Source organism: Propithecus coquereli, unplaced genomic scaffold, assembly GCF_000956105.1.
Source record: "Propithecus coquereli isolate 6110/MARCELLA unplaced genomic scaffold, Pcoq_1.0 Scaffold20, whole genome shotgun sequence".
NCBI classification, from domain to species: domain Eukaryota; kingdom Metazoa; phylum Chordata; class Mammalia; order Primates; family Indriidae; genus Propithecus; species Propithecus coquereli.
In genome coordinates, this window is record NW_012144967.1 from 11,385,799 (window position 1) to 11,406,786 (window position 20,988).

At 50.6% G+C, this 20,988-nt stretch overlaps 1 protein-coding gene across 7 annotated transcripts in view; it reads right to left on the reverse strand.

The window, feature by feature from the left end:
* NTRK3 (neurotrophic tyrosine kinase, receptor, type 3) overlaps positions 1–20,988 on the reverse strand; it is a 355,136-nt gene that overhangs the window by 276,462 nt on the left and 57,686 nt on the right. For all 7 annotated transcript variants that reach the window (XM_012643693.1, XM_012643692.1, XM_012643690.1 and 4 more), the window contains 2 exons: positions 11,322–11,396; positions 10,552–10,623 (listed from right to left, as the gene is read on the reverse strand). In XM_012643693.1, the coding sequence (XP_012499147.1) occupies positions 10,552–10,623; positions 11,322–11,396 (147 nt within the window). The remainder of the gene's footprint in view (positions 1–10,551; positions 10,624–11,321; positions 11,397–20,988) is intronic.

Below are 20,988 nucleotides of genomic sequence, written 5' to 3' on the forward strand. Positions count from 1 at the left end.
AAAGAAATGCAGATGCAAATCCTGAAGAGAGATGACCAGGACCGAGGAGCAACGGCTGTGGGAGAAAAGGAGCAGGCTCCGGCTGAAGTGGGCGGCGGTGGCTGCCGAGGAAGCAGCTGGCCACACACCCTACATCCCGCTCTTGTATCTCCCCACAGGTCTGGCTCCAGGTCACGACACCCCTCTCTTCTGTGTCAATCCCCTCATTAAGGATGACAACAATACACGGATAGAACTCCCTCCCTGACAACAGCAATGCACCGTACCTCCTGCGAGCTGGCAAGGCTGCATGTTGTGTTGAGACTGCCTTGGAAGACTTGGAGGGCTCTGCCGGGCTCCATCCAGCTCCCCAGCCCAGCTCTCCAACTCCCTTCCCCCTTGAGCTTCTGATCTCCCCACATACTGGGTCAGAATCCCAGAGAAGTCTCAAATCCAGGAGCTTAGAGTTTGGGCTTCCAAATGCCTTTAGCAAGAACTGAACTTATAAAATAGCTTCCAGGATGCAGGACATACCATTTACTGAGCACCTACTATGTGCGGCCACTGAGAGAGGTGCTTCATGTTCACTCTTTTAATGCTCACAAAAAGCCCTGTGAGATGGGAATTAGTTCCCTGTGTTCTAGGAAGGACACTGAGACTCAATCCCTTGGCCAAGAATCAAAGTGAAAGAGTTGGCAAAGCTAAATGATGGTTCACAGCTAGTCTGTCCACCGCCAAAGTGTGTGCTGTTTTCACTTCTTGTTCATTCCCTGCCTCATTCAGTCAGTCAGTCATTCTTCACACTCACACCCAACATTGAGAAACCTGATTTAATAAGACCTAACCCTTCCCCAGTGGAGCCTGAATCACACCTTTCCACAGCCGTGTATCAGGTCTCACCTGGACTCCTCAGATGGGTTTCAAGGCGCATCTGCAGCCGGGGATGAGGTCGGCCAGGGGAGTGCACGGCTTACCCACTAGGGAGACCCAGTGCCCTTAAACACAGAGCAGTCGCCATGGTGGATCCCCCAGAAGACCACCCAGAAAGGGTGCAAGCCGCCCAGGACCAAGGCGAGCCCCGAGAGACCAAGGGGTTAACCTGAGAATAAAAGAGACTTTCGAAGATCCATCAAGAAGAAGCCAGAGGGGGTGGAGGAGGGAGAGCTGCAAGACTGCCAGCCTGTTACGGGGTGGAGAGGACAGAAATTAATGATGACTCCAAAATAGCCAAGAGACTAAACTCATTTTCTAAATCTGTCCTTAACAAGAAAAACGGAGAAAAGAGATGTGAACAAATGGGAAGTAATGAAGCCTTAGGGAAGGGGGCAAAAAAAGAAAAGAAAATCTGCTGAGAATAATCAAGGATGGAAAATATGAGCACATCGTCCGATCCCCCGAGGCCAGGAGACTGCGGCCCAGAGGCCAGAATGTTTACTCAGCGCTAGACGGAGTTGGTAAAGGCAAACGCTGACAAGGTTATAAGGAAACTCTTAAAAGTTCAGTCCAGGGGACTCTCGAGAATGCAGACACCTGAACTCAGAAAGAACACGGTCTCTAAGGTGAGGGTAGGGTTTTCCACTAGGAGAACTGGGAAATAAATCCCACACGCATGCCGCGGGCCAGCAAGTGAGGCGTGTGGCCACGTTACTGGGGTCATGTTGGCACTGCCCTGGGTGGATCAGAACACTGTCCACGGAACAGAGTCAACAGAAGGAAACTGTCAGGGAGGACATGAGTGATCTCAGGGCCACAGCGAGCCTGGCGGGGAGATACAAGTGGACAAGACAAAGCAAATTCAATTTAGGAAGTTTGCCACCTGCCTCCCTAGGAAGCAGAGTGATTCCTTCACGGGCCCCAGGAGGGGCAGTCACCCGGGACACTAATGGTAGGAGCGGACTGGGAATTGACTTTCTTTAGAGGCAGCAGATAAATGAGTGGAAGCCAAGAAACGCCAGTTGAAAGTCCGGAGCTTGGTGAATTGTGCGGGACAAAACACATTCTGGGTTCAATAAGAGCACAAAGGATCCATTTAAAACAGGACAATAAAATCTCTGCTTGGTGTCCACAGATGCCACAGGGGCGAGGACCCGGGAAGAATGCAGAGACCTAAACACACCTGCAGAAACAACACGGCTCGACTGTACCAGGAGGTGTCAGGTGTTGAAGCTGCACACATGGGCACAAAATCTCCGGACGTCAGAGCAGAGCCTTCGAGTTTATCAAGTCGGGCGCACATCCCCTCCTTTCCCACCTCCCATCCCAGCTTTGGTAATGAGGGAGGCCACCTACCGTCACGATCCTGCCTGAGAAGGGGTCCAAAGGCAGCAGGGCTGGTGTATAGAGAGCAGCCCGTGCTCCCTGGAAATGGAGGGGCTGGAAGTCAGCCTCCATTCTGAGGAGTGCTGTTCTGAAGCTTATTGCCTTCCTCTCCTCTCCCGCTGGGTTCCTGAGAACTGGCAAGAGCCAACAGGTGGCAGGTGGAGCTATTACAAGGACAGGCTCTGGAGCTCTGGAGGCACGCAACCTGGAGCTCTGGAGGCACGCAACCTGGGCTTCGCTTCTGGCTCTGCCACTTGGTTGCTGTGTAACTTTAGGCAAGTCACTTAGCCTCCCTGTGCCTCAAATTTTTTATCTGTAAAATGGGGATAACAATTGTGTCCACTTGCTATTATCAGCATGAAATGATATATAAAAGCGCAGGGATGAATGCCAGGCACATAGTAAGTGCTGCATTCGTGTCATGTCCTGGCAGCTCGTTGTGTGGGAATGCCCGCCCCTGCGGGGAGTTGGGCGGGGAAGTATGACGAAGTGGGTAAAGCCAAAACACACTGACGGCAGCTTTCTCTGGCCCTGTCCCTCAGTTCCCGGCTGAGTTCCAGCCACAACCTTTCTTCCAGAAGAATTTCCCAAAATGCTGGGAGGTCAGGATAACACTGCCTCATTTTAGAGACGCGGAAACAAACTCAACAGGTCAAGTAGCTTAGCCAAGGTCACAGCACCATGCAGACAAAGAGCCCAAAAGATGCGCAAGGTGTGGTCACCCAGCACTGCTGCAGCCACACTGCACCTGTGCCAGCTGACAGCCATCCACACGAGCCCCTCCCCGCACTCATGGGGGCCCAGAGTCCAGGATCTTCTGCTCTCCTGGCCACCACACAGACACCCCACTGCACACAGTCCTGACTCGAGCCTCCCACGTCATTAGATCTGTGCAAATCCTACTCCACTGACAAATGGCTCCGGTTTGAAATGCTGCTCCCTTGGAAATTTTTTCAGTTTATCTTATGGCAAGACTTGATGGCCTGGAACTGCGAACATGTATCCAAACAGCTCCAGGAGGAAATCCAAGGGGGAAATGGCTGTACACATCCCCGGTGAGCTGCGGCCCTGTGCCATAAGCAGGCTGTCCGCCAGGCCAACCCCACACCTTCTCCAAAGCCCAACCCAACTGCCACCTGCTCCGCAAGGCTGCCCAGCCTCTCCCGCCCACCTCTGATCCCCACACACAGTCTTCCAGGGGCTCCTCCACTGCCTGGTGCTGGAGGACCCTGGAGAACATCAACCAACCATCTGTGTGGTGTGTCAACGGGGTGAGCTACGTCACAAATAACCCACAGCCACTAATAAAGAACCACCACATACTTACCATTTACTTCTTTACACGTTTAAATTAGAGGAGGCTCAAAGCTATCCCTGTGCTGGCACTCCCCTCCCTGTGTTCTGAGACCCTTTCCTGAGTAGAAGAGAAGGGAGTAGGGTGACAGCTTCATGCACTCCCAGTAGCCCGTCTATTCAGCACACTGGTTACAGCCACTGTCACTTTTGGTGCATCTTTTTCTTTCTTTTTTAACCACAACAAAGTTTATTTCTCTCTCACACCACATGTCCACAGAAGGTCAGCAGTGGCCTTGTTCCCATCATCTTCCCAGCAAGACTCTGGCTAATGGAGCAGCCTCCATCTGGAACATCAACATCCTCTGCCCTGCGACAGAGGGAGAAGAGCCCACACAGGCTCTGAAAACTCCTGCTAAGCAGGAATGCAGGACAGGCATGGGAGTGGGTGTGTGTGTGTGTGTGTGTTTGTGTGTGTGTGTGTGTGTGAAAAACGAATAAGCCATATGACGTAATAAAGACTGCTGGGTTTGCAAGGAGAAGAAAGGCCACTAAATATGAGCAGTCAGAGGAGGCCTTGCTAAGAAAGTACCAGAAGAGTGAGCAGTGAGAAGGAGTCAGCCATGCAGAGATCGAGGGCAGGGTATTCACCTGGACCAGAAGGACCAACGAGGACAAAAACTCCAACATTCAAGGAAGTGAAGAAAGCTCGTAAGGCCTCAGCAGAGAGAACAAGAGGAAAGTGCAAGGAAATCAGAAGGGAAATAGAAACCACATCCATTCGAGCCCTGTGGCCCTGGCGAGGGGCTTAGCTTTTACCATAAGTAAAACAAGAAGTTAATGGGAGGGCTTCAAGCAGCCGAGTGGCATGATGGGATTTATGTGTTTAAAATATCACTCTGGCAACCATGCTGACAATGAACTGCAGCAGACAAAAGTGGAGGCATGAAAACCTAACTTAGGGGGCCACTGCCATTGTGCCAGAAGACAGGACGGTGGATCTGTAAATGGAAGGGTGAGAAGGTGGATGGATGCAAAATGTTTTACGGCTTTGATCGACTGGATGGCAGAAGGGTGGGGAGGGCAGGCAAAGAAAAGAGAAGAGTCAAGAATGACCCCCAGGCTTCAGCATGAACAATGAGATGGGCGGTAGCACCTACAGGAACAAGAAGCACTGACGGGGGGAACAGGTTGAGTGAGAACATGGTATGAAACCAAAAATCCTGTTTTGGCCAAGTTAAGGTTGACATGTGACCTAGCCACCAAGTGGGTGGTCTGATACGGGAACCCAAAAGGCAGGGATGGGATGTTAATTTGGGAGTTTGGTTCTAAGGCCCCTTCCTGCTTTATCTATCTATGATTCTGTGAAATAGGAGACCAATGAACAAGGAGGAAGTCATTAACAACAGCAAAAAATACACTGAGTTTTTCACAATGCATTGTCTTAAGCACTCTCCAGGCATTGTCTCATTTAACGCTCAGAACAATCCCATGAAGTAGGAACTCTTACGTTCCCTTCAAAGCTCATGGAAGTTCAGTAGCCTGCCTACGGTCAATACCAGGATGTGGAAGATCTAGGTTTTGAACCCTGGTCTTTTCATCTTCAAAGCCCATTCTTCTTACTGTCAGCTACACAGTCTTCAATGGCTAAGTCCTCCACGTAGAACAGAGGAGGAAGGACACCTGTGGAGAAGCAGTGAGGGGGCCACGTGCGCTAGTTACCAATCCCTTTGGGACGTGGAGAAAAGTCTCAGTGCAGAGGAAAGGCGCAGGCAGAGAGGCAAACGTCTACTGATACAATATCTACACATCGTCTCGGAATCCAGAATCAGGGGTTATTTCAAGGAGAATTGTAATTAATACAATACATAATAAACCAATCTCACCATGTTTTCATGCCAATAATCTCAGGAGACATGTATTACCTACACAGTGTCCTGAAAGGATAGGGACTCTGGTCACCTCCTCTGTTCCTATCTAACCAGCATTGCTTTTCTCTCCTTGCCAGCGTAGCACAGTTGAAACAACCATGCCCAAATCAGGACACTCTCCACCCCATCCTGGGGCTGGCTCTCTCAACTGCAGAGTGAGTGCACGTTTGCTTATGGCAGAGAGAAGAATAACTTAGTCTGGCATCAAAAGCGTTTTGGAAAAGCGCAAGAAACTGAACACAAGAGAGATCCCACCACAATCAACTCTAAGAGATTAAATATACATTCTTTTGGTTTGCTGGAATCTTACATTAAATATTACTGGAAATAAGTGGACCATAGGCAAATGCTAAGAAATCTTTCATAATAAAGATGTTCAGGTTGTAACATAACTGTCGTTATAGGATTTGACCTGAAAAGGAAGAGAAACTAAACGGAGCTTTCTCAACACAGCTCTTTGAGGAGGGATGGTGCTGGCTGTCCACAGGGAAATAGTGGCTCTCTAATAAAACTTTAAAGATGCCACCCCTCCTACAAGAAGTTCTCACTGTGAAAATGAGAGAGACGAAACACTCCTGAGATGTAGGAAAGTACATGGACTTCAGAGTCAAAGAGATCAGAGTCTAAATCTTGACCGTTCCATTGCCTTACTGTCTGACCGTACGAGAGCTCGGTTATGACTTCCTGAGCTTCAGTGTTTGCATCTGTGAAACGGGGATAGAGGAGCTGCAGCTCACAGTTACTTTGAGGAGTAAGTAAGCTCAGATGTGCAAAAGCACCAGGCACAGTCCTTGGCACGTAGTAAGTTCTCAAATCATATTAGCCCTCCCCCCTATTTCTCTGGTACCAGCCCTTTTTTGTGCAGTTTTCTAAATACCTTAGTAAGTTTTCTAATTGCTTCTATGAAAAACATTGCCCCTTCTAGCCCATAAGGTATAGCAGGAAGATTCCTGGAAAGAGAATCAGAGGGTTCTGGCACAATCCTCCTTCTGCTGTTTCCAAGTCAGACCCTCTATGGGCCTGTCTCCTGCGCTGTAAAATAAGGCTGCCTCCCACACCCCTGCCCCCAGCATGGTTATGAGAATCCAATGATGTGATACATGAAAAAGCACTTTGCAAACCATGCCATGCTCCACAGATGAAAGGAAGTACCATCATTTGAGCACAGCTCAGAGACAGGCATCTGCATAACTCTGTTTATGGGGACCCCAGACTGTGGAGATCCAGTCTGTGTGTGAGCCATGCCAAAGAAAACAAACCCCAAAAAGGAAGACAGGAGCCAGCTGCGCAGGCAGGGCTCAGGGGACTCAGAGAACAGCCCAAGTTCAAGAGTGTTGTTGGTGGACGTGGTCTCAAATCAGATGGAAATAAAGAAAGTTGTAAGGTCATTAATTGCAATTGCTTAGGTCCTATCTGAAACCAACAGTGTCTATAGAGGGGTCCACATATACTCTAGCGCAAGGAGGACTAACTGGAGAGAACAGAGAATTTGCCACGTTTATTCATCAGTATTCAAGGAAGAAAGACACCAGAGAACATGAGTGTTCCAGTCACCAGAGAGACAGACTCCACCAGGAGACAGAAATCCAACTTTTCCAGGATAAAGAAGTGGTCAGAATATCCATCAAGATCACCTAATCCCTCCTCTTTGATTCTATTATCGCCACTGCTAATAATAACAATAATTACCATCATTATTAGCAACTGTCATCTCTGAGCTCCAGCTATTTGCCGGGCACAGGGCTAAGTGCTGTGTGTGTCACTTAATCTTTGCCACATCCCATCCCTAGAACAGACACTATTATTATGCCCACTTTAAGATTAGCAAATAGCCGTTCCAATTATCAATTTGGGAAATCCTATCCTTAAGAATCCCTAATCCAAAACCCTTAAGATCAGGGAAGGGATATAAGAGCCAAGAATACCTCAATCTCTCAAAAAGGATTTCCCCCTGCATGTGGTAACCCACATCTCATTTTCCACATTCAAGAAAGGGTAGAGAAATCTGATGTAGTCAAAAGGAGATGGTCAGCCACTCATCAGCCTGGAAGATGAACCCGAGAGCCCCCATCTGCAGCCTTCCTTGTGCCAGACAGCTCGGCCTTAACTTTAGGCTCACTTTCTGGTGTGAGGAAGAGTGACACTGACTAATGCCACAGCAGCTCAGGGAGTGGAGGGGGCAGGTGAACCAATCAGGACAACTCGGACAACCTGACATCAGCATGGGGCAGTGACGTCACTTCCTGCTTTTTATTCTAGGGGAGAAGATAAGCCTCTTCTGCCATCGCCCTAAAAAAAAAGAAAAAGCAGCCACACCAGGGCTTGGCAATTAGTTTTGGGGTAGGTGATCATCTTGTGATTGCTCAGCTGGGGCCTGAAGACTTGTAAATGCATTTAGAGGACAGAAATAGAAGACGTTGTGAGAAAGCAGAGAAACCTGGCCCATTTGCCAGGAGAATATGTCCCAAAGCTGCAGGGAAATTACTCAGTTGGGATCTGGGGTGTGTCTTCGTACAAAAGAAAAGCTAATAAATAAAACCCAGGGATGAAGCCAGTGCGTGTCTCTGTGGGACCCCCAGCCTCCTCTGGATGCCCCACTGTGTTATCACCCCCAACTGGTGCTGACTTTCTTGCATGAAGGTGAGCATCCCGACTTGCCCCCCAGTGTGCAGCCAGACCCAAACTGGGGGTACACTAATGGTGATCCATCTTACTCAGTGATGCCCCTGCAGCCAACCACAAGTACTTTGACAAGGGCTGTCCAACGTGTCCAGCAGAACACAGGGCCCAAGGTCACGGGCAGGTTCAATGTCATACTCAGGCCCTACTCCAACCAGATGTCCTATCCCCCAAGGCCTTGGGCATCTTGCAAAGCCTCACCAGCCTCTGTCACCGCCACCACCCAGCAGATTCCAGACCATCCCAAAAGACATGGTGGGTCACGGCCCCCTTCCAAGGATCTCAAAGACAAGCCAAAGACATGTTCTGGGACAACCCCTTCAGAGACACCTGTGGCCCAGGATGCGCCCCTGCTCCCACTGCTGAGTCTGTGGAAACCCAGTGGGTCCCAAAGCCCTGTCCATCTCCCTGAGAGCTGTGGTGACACCACGCCCTAGAAGGTTCTGGGGCCTGAGCCCCCAACCCCTGACCTCAAAGGGGACAGCGCTTCTCCCACATTGACAGCTTCTCTACCCCAAATACGACCCTGCACCACAAACTGGCACCCTGCGTGTCACATTCTGCCCACAGAGTGGTTTTGTTTGGCCCATGGAGTTAAGGGTCTTGTTTTCAGTTGCCAGCTTTAAAATTTAAGTGGTTTCACTGGATCTCCAAATCTTCTTGAAACAACATGTCTGGCAACACTGGGCCTCACACCATAGGGCAGAAGTCAGCTGGAACTGCTTACTGGCTGCCTCTTTGGAAGGGACAAGTGGTCCCAGCCTCTACTTTTCCCACCTGGTCCACCCTGGGCATTTGGCTTTGTGACCCTTGCATGAGTTACTATGAAAAAGGAGCCTTCTCAGATGTCAAAAGCTTTTCCCTGGGGATATTTTACAATGAAACTCAAACCTCCAATAAAATAAACACCTGGAACATCTGGTCCAAGGCCCTCCTCTGGTCCCAGCTCTGCCTCCAGCTGCAAAGAACACACATCAGGAGAACCTCACCACAGAGGTTCAGCTAGGGCAAAGGGCAACAGCTAAATGAGGCAGTTGAAAGGGAGGTCTCAGTCCCCTGGAGCTGATGCATCTAGCCCTGAGCAGTGGCCACAGAGCCTGCTATTTCCAGAGGGGAGGAAAGAAGGTTCAGCACAAAGCAGGGGTGGCCATAACCGACAAAAGAAATATTTACTGAGCATTCACTGTGTGCTTGGGAAAACACACATAGGCCTGTGGGTAAGGCCAGGACCCCCAGAAGAGAAACAACTCACCCTCCACGATGCCCAACACTCTCTTCCCTTTCCCCACCTCCCTGCCCTCCACTTCCCTGGATGATCTGCCTCTCCACATGAGATTCCTGTCCCGCCGGGCTGCCCTTCCATCACCAAATGCAAAGTGCCTCAACCAGGGAAAGTTTCAAGTGGCCAAAGGGAGGACTAGTCCAAGGCACACCATTCCTCCATTTTCTCCCCAAATGCAGTAGACCCCACCCCACCTGGGGCCTGCAGAATCTCTGCTCTCTGGGAACATGCCCAGTGGATGTCCAAGATGGCCACTATCCTTGAAGAAGAGTTGTCCCAGACGGCAAGCATCCCCCTGTGGGCGCAGCGGGTTAGCGTTTCCCCTGATCACTCACCCTCGGCTTCCTTTCACGCCCACCTTCCCCCAGGAAATGGTCCTTCCCGGGGTCTATCGGCCCAAAACTAGCCTGGGAGAGGAAGCATCAAGCTCTTGTGATTCTACTCTGCTAGGTCCAGCCAGAGCCACTCTATCAATCGGACAAGGCAGGTGGCAGGGAGGGGGGAGACTGGGAGAGGGAGGCACAGACAGACAGGAACCCCTACCCATAGCCATGTGACCTCCAGCTTGTCCCAGATAAAGCTGTATGACCTTATCCAGCTGTCTCCACTTCTCTGAGCTCTTCCCCATTGAACCCAGACTCTATTTACACACAACGTTTGGTCTGGTCCGGCTTTCTCTCTTCTTCTAACACTCGACCTCAAAACACGTGCACGTGCACACACACACAGGACACACAGGCTTAATAGACCTACACACAATCTCAGAAGTGTAGATTCACATTATATATGAGTGGAATCTCCTGTCATTTACATTCCCATAAAATTGCAAATTTCATCATGAAAATGAACAAACCTGGGAGTCAGGAGACCCTCCCCCTAAGCCCTGGTCCTAGGCTTTTCCTTCTGACAGGATCTTTGCAGATCATCAAATCCAAAATCCTCCTTTTGAGTGGTAAAGTTCAGGGACTTGCACAAGGACACACAGTGGCAAAGCCAGGTCTCGACCTCTGATCTCTGCACCGCCAGGCCCGCTCCCCGCAGCGCCCCTCCCGCAGCAGAGCTACTCACATATAGCGCAAGTGGGGGTTCTTGGCAAAGGCTCTGGGCTGGATGCTCCGAAGTCCTGAGTTCTTGATGGTCCTGGCAGAAAAGAAAAGAGGGTCAGCAGGGTCCAGGGGCAGAGGGGCGTCGGCTCTGTGCTGAGGCTGAGGGACGTCAGGCCACGGCTGGCCCTGTGGTTGCCCCTGTGGGTCAAGTGCGTCTCTTCACCTCCAACCACCCAAGAGGCCCACTGGGGGTGTCCGTGGAGGCGCCGGGGCTCTCACCCCTGGGGGCTCTGCAGGAGGCTGGGACGAGGCGGGCAGTGCTGGCGGAATGGGGGCTCCCACGGGCTCAGCCACGGCAGGGTTAGAGCCCACCACGTGCCTTTCCCTCTCCCACCCCAGGTCCCCAACAGCCACTAGCACTGAAGCCCAAAGGGGAGGGGCCGGGGACTCTGGTACTCCAGGGCGCTCAGTGGCCAAGCGCAGGGCTGAGGGAAGAACCCCAGCCCCGCGGGCCTGGCTTCAGGGCCTGCCTTGGAACACTACCTTCAGGATGTGACTTCAGGCAACCCCCTGCCTCTCTGCTCTGCAGTGAAATGCAGGGCAGTGAAGAGATGGCTTTTGGAGCCCCTGACCTCTCCTAAGTAGGTGGTACCAGCTCTACCAAAGAGGCCCAGGGCGGAAGCACAGACGGCAGCCTTGCCACACCCATCGCCCCACCCCAGAAGGTGAGCAGGGACGCCCCAGCCCACCCCTTCCATCCGGAAACGCCACTCTGTGGCCGGGCGTACTCACAGCTTTTGGAGTCCGGTGTAGAGCTCCATGTCCACGGCGTTGAGCGTGTGCAGGCTGCGCCAGTTCTCTATGTGTCTGCAGGGGAGGAGGAGAGGCAGGGTCAGGTCAGGGGGGGACAGCGGAACGGCGCTGGCTTTTGAGCCACAGAAACCTGGGTTTGAATCCTGGATGGGCCAAATGAGAGCCAGGCCTTCTGCCAAGTCCCCACATATCTCCGAGCCTCAGTTTCTTCCTCCGTGCGGTGGGATTCCCACCACCTGCCTGACGGGGACACTGTGAGAACGGAGTGGACGCACCGGATCAGGCGCCTGGCCCGCGGATCGCATTTAGTGTCCCCCTCAGCTCCAGAAAGACTCCGCTCTTCAAAGACGTGAAGCCCCATCTCCCCGCTTATCTTCCTGACTCGGTTTCCCTCTGTTCCTTTTCTTTCTTTTTCCTATTTAGGATTTCCTAGGGACAGGCTCTTTTTTTTCTTAGCTCCTGCTGGTAAACACAATGCAAATGATGCGGTTTTAAAAAAAAGAAGGGGTGGCGTGCCAGTGGGCGTGGCTTCTGGGTAGAGAAGCCGAGGAGGAACACACACCTGCCTCCGCACTCACCGGGGCCAGACATGACAGCCCCCTTGGGCGACCACAGCCCAATCCGTCCCGGAGCTCAAGAAAACCAATGGCTTGATTTGGCGGCGCTGACTCCGGAGGGGAGGGAGCTATCTGAGGACAGGGAGGTACCAGGGTTTTGTGGAAAGAACGTGCGTCTGGTATTCAAGGAGCCAAAGTCTAGCTTCACCTGAGGCTTCAGCAGCCAGTGACTTTGAGCAAGTGCTTTCACCTCTCTGGGCCTCTCATCTCTTCATTTGTAAAAGGGGAAGGTTGCACTAGATCAGCAGTTTCTTCCCCTTTTCATCACAAAGATCTCCTTTCAGAACTTTCTCCCCAGAGAGCTCATGTTTAAGGAGGTTTGTGTCTAGCAAGCACACTACATTTATTAAGTACTAATTAATTCATCTTCTCGGGTTTATTAATCAAAGATATAAATCACTGTTAACCAGAGCTTTATATCAACAGACACAAACCAGTGCTAACTCACCCAATGCATAAATTCCAGCCCAAAGCAAAGAAACTTGAAAGTTCTGTTCACAAAAGAAGGCCTGTCAGGGGTATGGACCCGATTTCTGTTAGTGCTTCTGACATTGACCAAACACCAGGCTCAAACATCCCTCATTATTGCTTTTGGGGTCCCCAGATTGAGAACCATTAGTCTGTGCAAAAGATGACCATTCATACACACCTGCTGTCCCACGGAGCACCAGAGGATCTCGGGAAAAGGCCTTCCACTGCCTTCCCTCCCCCAGGACTTGACTCTTGGTCAGTGCCCACAAGGTCTAAGTACCATCTTAGTGAAGAGTGCAGAGAGGTGACAGCTCACCCTGGGACAGAGCTACCCAAGGCACACTCTGGCCAGAAAAGTGACAGCCACCTTCCCCAGACGTCTCCTCCCCAGCCCCACCACACCCGTAGCTCTGCCATCTGCCACCAAGTCAAGCGAGAGCCAGGAAGGCAGCAGGATCGCGGCTGCCAGGGCCTCTGGAAGCATTTCAGAGCCGCACAGTGATAAGGTATGCAGAGAGCCTGTTCTGTACCACATTCTCTCGAAGCCCCTGCTGAGCAGCCAGAGACACTGGCATCTGCTGGGGACATGGACCAGGTGGCCAGGTTAGTATTGGATTCCAATTCCAAAGTCGTCTCCCTGGAAGCCTCACAGCCCCAGGTCAGTTTGGGTGGTCTGGTCCCACCACGGCAGGGACCTGGCAACATTTCAGATGAAAAGGAAGGCCAGAAGAAGTGGAACTACCTGTGCCACTGGCTCCCCCAGTGTATTCCCTGGGCCACTGGTAAATTGCCAAGGAGATTACAGTGTTTGTACACAGTACCTTTTGTTAATCAGAGCCCAGCATCCTGCAACAATCTGCTCCCAACAAGTGACTATGAACCAAATTCTTTAAATAAGTGGAATCATTTTTGTCAGACCACATTAGAATGCCATAAATTCATTCTTATTACGGCTGAGCTGTCACTCATGACTGCATTCTAAAACCTCGCCTTTCTCAGCCCTCACGTCCCTATGCCCACAAATTGACCGTTACCCGACGCATGCGCACACTGAGCTGTGGCAGGGAAATGAATGAGCTCCTTGCTGCAGAGTCCTCTGCTAACAGAATCATGGCCACCACTTCCTCTGTTGGGTGGGTCTGAGTTTTCCTAAACCAGGGAATGGCATTTTCACAGCCGCCGTGCAAGAGCGTGGTTAGGAGTCAGAGCTCTGGAACAGTGATCAGTGAACTATAGCCCTCTGCCTGCTTTCGTACAGCCCCAGAGCTAAGAATAGTTTTTACATTTTTAAAAAATCAAAAGAAGAATCATATTTTGTGGCATGTGAAAACTACATGAAATTCAAATTTCCATGTTCACACCTGGTCATTTACTGTCATCCATGGCTACTTCTAAGCTACGGCAACAGAGTGGAATAGGTGCTCCATGGGCCGTGTGACCCACAAAGCTTCAAATATTTACTCTCTGACCCTTTACAGAAAAAAGTTCCTGACCCCTGCCCTGGAGCTAGTGGCCACGATGAATATCCTGGCCCCACCCCTACCTCTATCTATGTGACGTTGTCCAGGTGACTTCACCTGTCTGTGCCTTAGATTATTCATCTGCCAAATGGGGATAAGAACATATCTGCCTTCTAAGAATGACATGATGATTGAAAGACCATGTTAGGAGCCCCCTCGGCAGTGTGGGGCACACGTAAGTCCCCAGGCAGAGCTAGCTGTGCTATTTTTCCCTCTGTGCCTTGCAGAGGCTGAGCAGTCTTTTCTCAGCTTTCGAGCTAAAAATGGCATCAGGCTTCTGCTGGAAGTTGTCATTTTTCAGCAATCACTGATAAAATCCCCATGTGTCAGAAGGGTGCAGGGGTAGGAAACCTGTCACTCATGACCTCCAGGAAAACCGTTCCAGCAGAAATTTATAAACAGATCCAGGGAATGCGCAGACGCCGCATCAGAGCAGGTTCCTAGGAAGAGCAGGACGGTGAAGGTGCAGCCCTGACATTTGCGGATGACATCGGCCGGGGGCTGCCAAGCTTTCCTATGACTCACCACTTGGTACCAGACCAGGGAGGGGGGTCAGCGATGGTTACTCTGCTGGCTGGTTTCAGCTGTTAGGGAGGCCACGAGTTTAAGTGGAAAAGGCAGGCTCTAAAAAGTATAATAAATAAGACAAAGTAGGAGAGCGGGTGCGGGTTGCTTTTGCTAAGGGTGGTTACTGGACCCAGTGTGATTACACGTGGCTTCCCCGTTTCTGTAGCTCCTCTGGGTTGTCTGCACTGTTTCCGTCGAGCATTTGTTTGTCATTTGAAAAACCATCAGTAACAACACATTTCTAAAGGACGGTCAGGCGCCTGAACCCTGTGTGGGGTGGTGACGGATTGTTCTGCTCCAGGACGACAGGCAGGACCAGCTCATCCCTGCCAAGGCGTCTCACACACCCACTCCCGCTGCGGGGGAGAAGGGCTCGGCAGTGCCGGTTAGCAGGCCTGTGCGGTTCTGCAGAGTGTGTGGCAGCGGTGACTCCACAGGGACCTGCAGCCCTGCTCTCAATCTGGGTGTCCCTGCTTCCATCAGGAACAGGAAGGGGACGGAATAGAGGGAGGACAAAGGGTGGTGCTCCAGGCTCCCAGCCCTACCTTAAATAAATTACCACCACTTTAGTCTCTTAATACAGTGGTTCTCAAGGGGAGGCAATTTTGCCCCCAGCAGACATTTGACTGTGCCTGGAGACATTTTTGGTTGCCACAACTGGGGGAAGAGAGTAACTCTAGTTTATAGTGGGTAGAGGCCAAGGACACTGCTAAACATCCAACAATGCACAGGACAGCTCCCTGCCACAAAGAATTACCAGCCCCAACGTCCACAGTACTGAGATCAAGAAACCTCGCTTTACTATATAAAGCTTCTGCCTAAGATTGCCACTGAAGCAAGAGTCCCATGACATAGGACAACATCAATTTTGAAAATGACTGCTTTGCAGCAAACACTCCAAGGCCTCAGGCCAAAACAAAAAGGTCTGCCTCGAGGTCACTGAGTCTAGGGTAGAGAGAAAAATTGAAAGCTCCAAGGAGCCTCTCAAGTCAAAGGCACTACCTGAGAGGGAATGAGGGGCTCTTTGGGCCCCTAGACTATGGTCCAAGCCAGGCTACAGGTTTGAGAAGCAAGACTGGTCTCTTCTCACCAGCTCTGGCTGGAATTCACCGGACAAGAGCCTTTTTCCTCCACTGGAAGTTTCTCTCCTGGATTTCTCATGCCTCTTTATTCCCTAGAAATGTAAAATGCCTTATCCAGAGAGTGCGCTCAATACCCTGTCCCTACCCTCTCGCAACTGCCCTTCCACGACACCACAGAATCTCTGCCATGCCAAGAGCTAACAGGCACCTCTTTTCCAGAAAGAGGAAGGCTGCGAGGCACAATACACGACAACGCTGACCTCGAGAGCCAGAGCCAGCTTAGGGCTGCAGCTCCGAAACCTCAATGCGGTCATGGTGGACCTCTGTGGTCAAGATCTCATGATGCTGCTGGGTGGGCTTGGGTGGGACAGAGTCCAGGGATGGCCATGCAGAGTCTCTTCAGAAATATTAGAAAAACTGTCAGAAACAGCTACTGTCCATGATTCACAATGGCAATACTGAGTCTTGGAGACCCAGGACCACAGATAGCTGCTTCCCACCCATTTTTAGAATGAGACATGGTATAAATTAAATATTAACGTATACATTCATGGAGAATACAAAAATCCTTTTTGTGCACTACAGCAAATTAGATTATGCTCTTGTACCATAGCTTTGTCTTCCTCCTTCTGTTTTGCTTGGGCCAATACAAGAATGAATTGGCAATCTCTAAGCAACTAAAAATTAGATGGTGCAGACTGTGTGGTCCATATTTAATTAAAAACATGCCATGTGGTTATGTTTTAGAGTTGTTTATACCTCTAATACTTAATGTTTAATGTTTATACCTCCTCTACACAGAAAACTCTAGAACACTAAGACGTCCACTGCCATCTCACCCTAGAAGACTAAGGTAGTTGAGGAAGCCCACCAGAGGGCCAAGACCCCTTCACCCGCAGAACCCTTGGTCATGTGGGCACTTAAGCAGGACTGGGACTTCTTGGTGGGGTGTAGGCACATCCTTCCTTCTCTGAGACACAGCAGGCCGAGTACTGCCACCTTTTTCCGAGCTTTTTCCTCTTCCCCTTCACTGTCAGGTTGCTATTTTCACTGTGACTTCTCACTGCTATTAATGAGCTGTTCTTCATAACCAAATTTTCCAGACAACTAAATTTAAATGCAAAACCTTTGCATTTGTAACTTCCTTGCTGCATGCTCCTTTTTTCCCCTAAAGTGCATTATGCACCTCCTTGCTTTTCAAGCAGAGTAAACAGAACGTGATTTACAATTCCTTGATGACCCCACAGCATCATGACCAACCTATCTAGTCTGCTGGGCTGTGATACAGCAAAGCCCTCAGAAACTCTTCAAGTGTGCAGAACTTGTAACTCTACCCCAAACGGCCTACCCTAATATGATTTCTGATTCTAACAGTTATTGCATCCATTTTTAACAATTTCCTGGGCCTTTCTATGATATCAGGCCATGGGCCATCACCTCTTGAGCAGCTGCCCCCAGGGCCTTCTCCCTCCCCATGTGCTGTGACCAGTCTCCTCTGTAGCCTCCTGGAGGACAGTGGTTAAGCGCTGGCACCTGGAGGCAAGCGATCTAGAGAGGACACAAGCTCTAGTGCTGGAAGCCAGATGCCCCTGGCCAGTTACACGAGCCTTTCCCATCCTCAGTTTCCCCGTAGGAAATCTGTTCGTAACAAGGGTTAGAGGAGGCAATGCCAAAGTCCTCAATTCAGCGTAGATGCGTGGAGCAATAAATAGCTGAGTCCACTGCTATTCTTAGAATTGTGTGTTAAGTAAGAGTACACAGGATCTAAGGGAATATGAAAAAATTTATACACTCACACATATAAATAGTAGCTATTTGCCCTTGTTTTCTTACTACTTTGTTTTTGTGCCTCCTTTCTGGATAACAGAGGTTGCCAGATAAGTGAAGCTTCCTACAGGTGCAATCATAATTCACACTCACACAGCGATACCCAAGTGTACACCACTAACATTATGTTCAGGACACTTGCAGGTGCATCCTTGCAGGAAGCAGTTAAAACTAATGTTTCCCTGATGTTTTTTATATATGAGTAGCCCACTCTTCCTGCACAGAGCTCAAAAAACAACAAGATTGCATACAGGTGTCCTGTCTCTCCAGTGGGTGCCTGGGGAAACTAGCTTGGAATTCCATTTCCTAACAAGTCAGCGTTGGAGCACACGCATGCATGAGCGTGCTTGTGCACACACACATGCACACACTCACGAAATGTAGAGTGCATTTGACTCTGAAGCCTTGTAGGGCAATGAGGAAATTGATTTGTTATCCAGGCGTATTATGTCTAGTGATCCAGACAGCAGCATTAGCTTTCAATTATCTGATATGTTTAGCATTATAAACAAACCGTCTGGAGCAAGAGCTCCGTGGTGCTTAGGCACCAAGGGGACGGGGGAGGAGCCCAATCAGATCATACCAGCCAAGTCACCCGGCTCTCCCTCCCTTGACAGCTGTTCATGGGGGGTGGTACTAGATGCCTGGAGAGCCAGATGCAAGAGCCTGGGGGCCCAGGGGCTGGGGGAGGCAACTCGGGCTGAGGACCCCAGCATGCCAGCACATTAGCGTACAGGCCTACAAGCAGCTGTGCATCAAGGACCACGGTGAACCAGCCTCACATCTGGGACCCCCCGGGACCACTGAAAGGAACATTCAGATCAGATCATGCAGCAAACAGATGAGAGACGACAGCATCTGTGCCGGCTTCCTGATCAATTCCAAAGCTTGTGCCAGGAACGAAGAATGTTCCTGCACACACCTGTGCTCTTCGGGTGCAGAGATGCTGTGTCTCCTAACAGAGGAAAAGATCCAGGGCACACACCCTCTGCTAGCGCCCTCAGAAAAGGCCTAACTCGCGAAAGTGGGATTTCCCCTGGGAGCTAGCCTGTTCACTAGGGGGTCCAGGCTGTTGAGTTCGAACCCCAGCCTGTGGCCACACTGCCTGGCCCCTCCCCAGCCATCTGCTTCTCTCCACTGTCACTGCTGCTGCCTGGCTGGCGCTGGATGGCCACCCCAGCTTGCCCACACGTCAGCATTCCCAGTGACCACCACCTCTACCTGGAGAAAAACTGTCCCCTCCTAACTGGCCTCTCTGCCTTCATTCTCCTCCTTCAACAAACTATATTGCTGCCAGCATAGCCTCCCCTGCTTGAAACCCTCAAATGGTTTCCTTTTGCTATGACAATAAAATCCGAAGGTCCTGCCTGAGTTGGCCATGGGCTGCCTCTATGAACAGTGTGGTGTGTCCCTCTCTGAACACACCCACCTTATCTCATGGGCTCCAGCTATGGGGGCCTGCTTTCTGGTCCTTCAACATGCCAGGCTGGTTCCCAATCGGACCTTCTACATGAAGCTGTCTTCCCTGGTCCTTCCAATCCCTCAGGTTTCCTCTCAAACGTCCTTCTCAGAGGAGCCTGCCCTGGGCCCCTGTGTCAGCAGCTCTCTCCTTCCCCTCCAGTTGCTCTCAGCACAAGCCCCTGCTTATGTCCTTCACAGCCCTTAATAGCCATTTGTAATTGTCTTATTTGATTATGTGTTTGTCATTAGTGTCCCTACACTAAAACTATAATGCAGGGGAACAGGGATCATTTCTGTCTTACCCACCACCTGCTCATCCCCAGAATCTCCAACAGGGCCAGCTACCCCAGGGCAAGTACGTACCTGGGAAGTCATGCAGGTCGGTGCTAAGTAGCCACCCAGCTGCCCCACCTCACTGCCGGATGATCTCCATACTCGGCATCTGCACCCCTGAACAGCCCAGAGCCCTGGTCCAACCTCACAGGCACCCTGAACTTGATTGCTAAGGAGGGATGTGGCCTGGAGCATACCACTGAACATCCCCAGGGACAGGCATCCCAGAGAAATCACTACAGGGCCCAACACCAGGGGGAAAGGGAGGCCAGAGGTCTCGAGAGCCCCACATGCACGGCTCCCTCCCAGGACCAGGTCTCGGTCTGCTGCCACTAGCAGTGTCGGGAGTGGGGAAGTAGGTGGCGCCCACTCGTTCCAAACAAGGAGGAGGGAGGAATGCCCTTGGCACCTTGGCACATCTTTTCCACCTTTCCCTTCCCTGCATCACTCTGGCCTTCACCAAAGCATGCATTTTCTAAGGGCAGTGGGCAGGAGTTTGTGCTTCCAGAGCTGTGCAAATGCTCACTGACAAGTGAATGAATGAATGAATCCCCTAAGGATCAATGTTAGAACATAAGCATGCAGTGTCCAGCAGCTCCCCATGCAGACCTTCCTCCCTGCCCTCAACCCCCCGCCTTCTCGAGAACTCATTCACGTTTTTCTCCTTCTCTTCTCCGCCCTCACTCTCTGGCGACTGCATTTTTCCGTCAACATACAAACATGCTCCAGTAGAGCCCATCTGGGAAAAAAGCAATCTCCTTGATTCCATGTCCTCCTCCAGCTACCAGCTCATGTCTCTGCACCTCTTTACAGCCAACGGTTTCAGAAGGATTGTCTACACTAGCAGGCCCTACTGCCCCATCTCCCTTTGATTCTCCACTCCAATTTGTCTATTGTCCCCACGGCTCTGTTGAAACTACATTGTCAAGGTCACCAGTGATTTCCATGTTGGCACATCCAATCAACCCTTCTTCAGGATTCTTCTAAGATGTCACCTTCTCAGAGAGGCCTTCCCTGAACGACCTGGCTAGAGCCACTCTCTGAACCTTCCTCTAGATCAATAGTTCTCAAGTCAAGGGCAGGCTGTGCCCCCCAGAGGACATTTGGCATTGTCTAGAGACATTTTTGATTGTCACTATTGGAGAGATGCCACTGGCACCTAGTGGGTAGAGGCCAGAGATGTTATTAGTACCCACAATGTACAGGACAGCCTCCCAGACCACCACACAAAGAATTATCCGGTCCAAAATATCAATAGCGCCAAGCTCGAGAAATGCTGCTCTAGAAATTTCCTTCCTATCACTTGTCAAAATCTCTAATTATGTCAATTTTGTGTTTACTTGTTTATTTCATCTCTCTCTGAATGGAATGCAAGCTCCATGCAAGAAGGCAGGCAGCCTGTCTGCTATAGATATTTGCATCTACAACACTCATTCCAGTTCCTGGTCATGGAAAATTTAAATGCACAAATTAATAAATGACTGTCCCTCCTCAGAACACTGTGACCTTGCAGCAAGTCACGGAAAAGCTATGGTTACCAAAGCCTTGATGGGAACAGCACTGTCTCCAACTACTTGAAGAGTCTAAGGTATAAAGAATCAAGCTGTGTTGCCGGGCACGGTGGCTCACGCCTGTAATCCTAGCCCTCTGGGAGGCCGAGGCAGGTGAATCACTCAAGATCAGGAGTTTGAGACCAGCCTGAGCAAGAGCGAGACCCCATCTCTACTAAAAAATAGAAAGAAATGATCTGGACAACTAAAAATATATA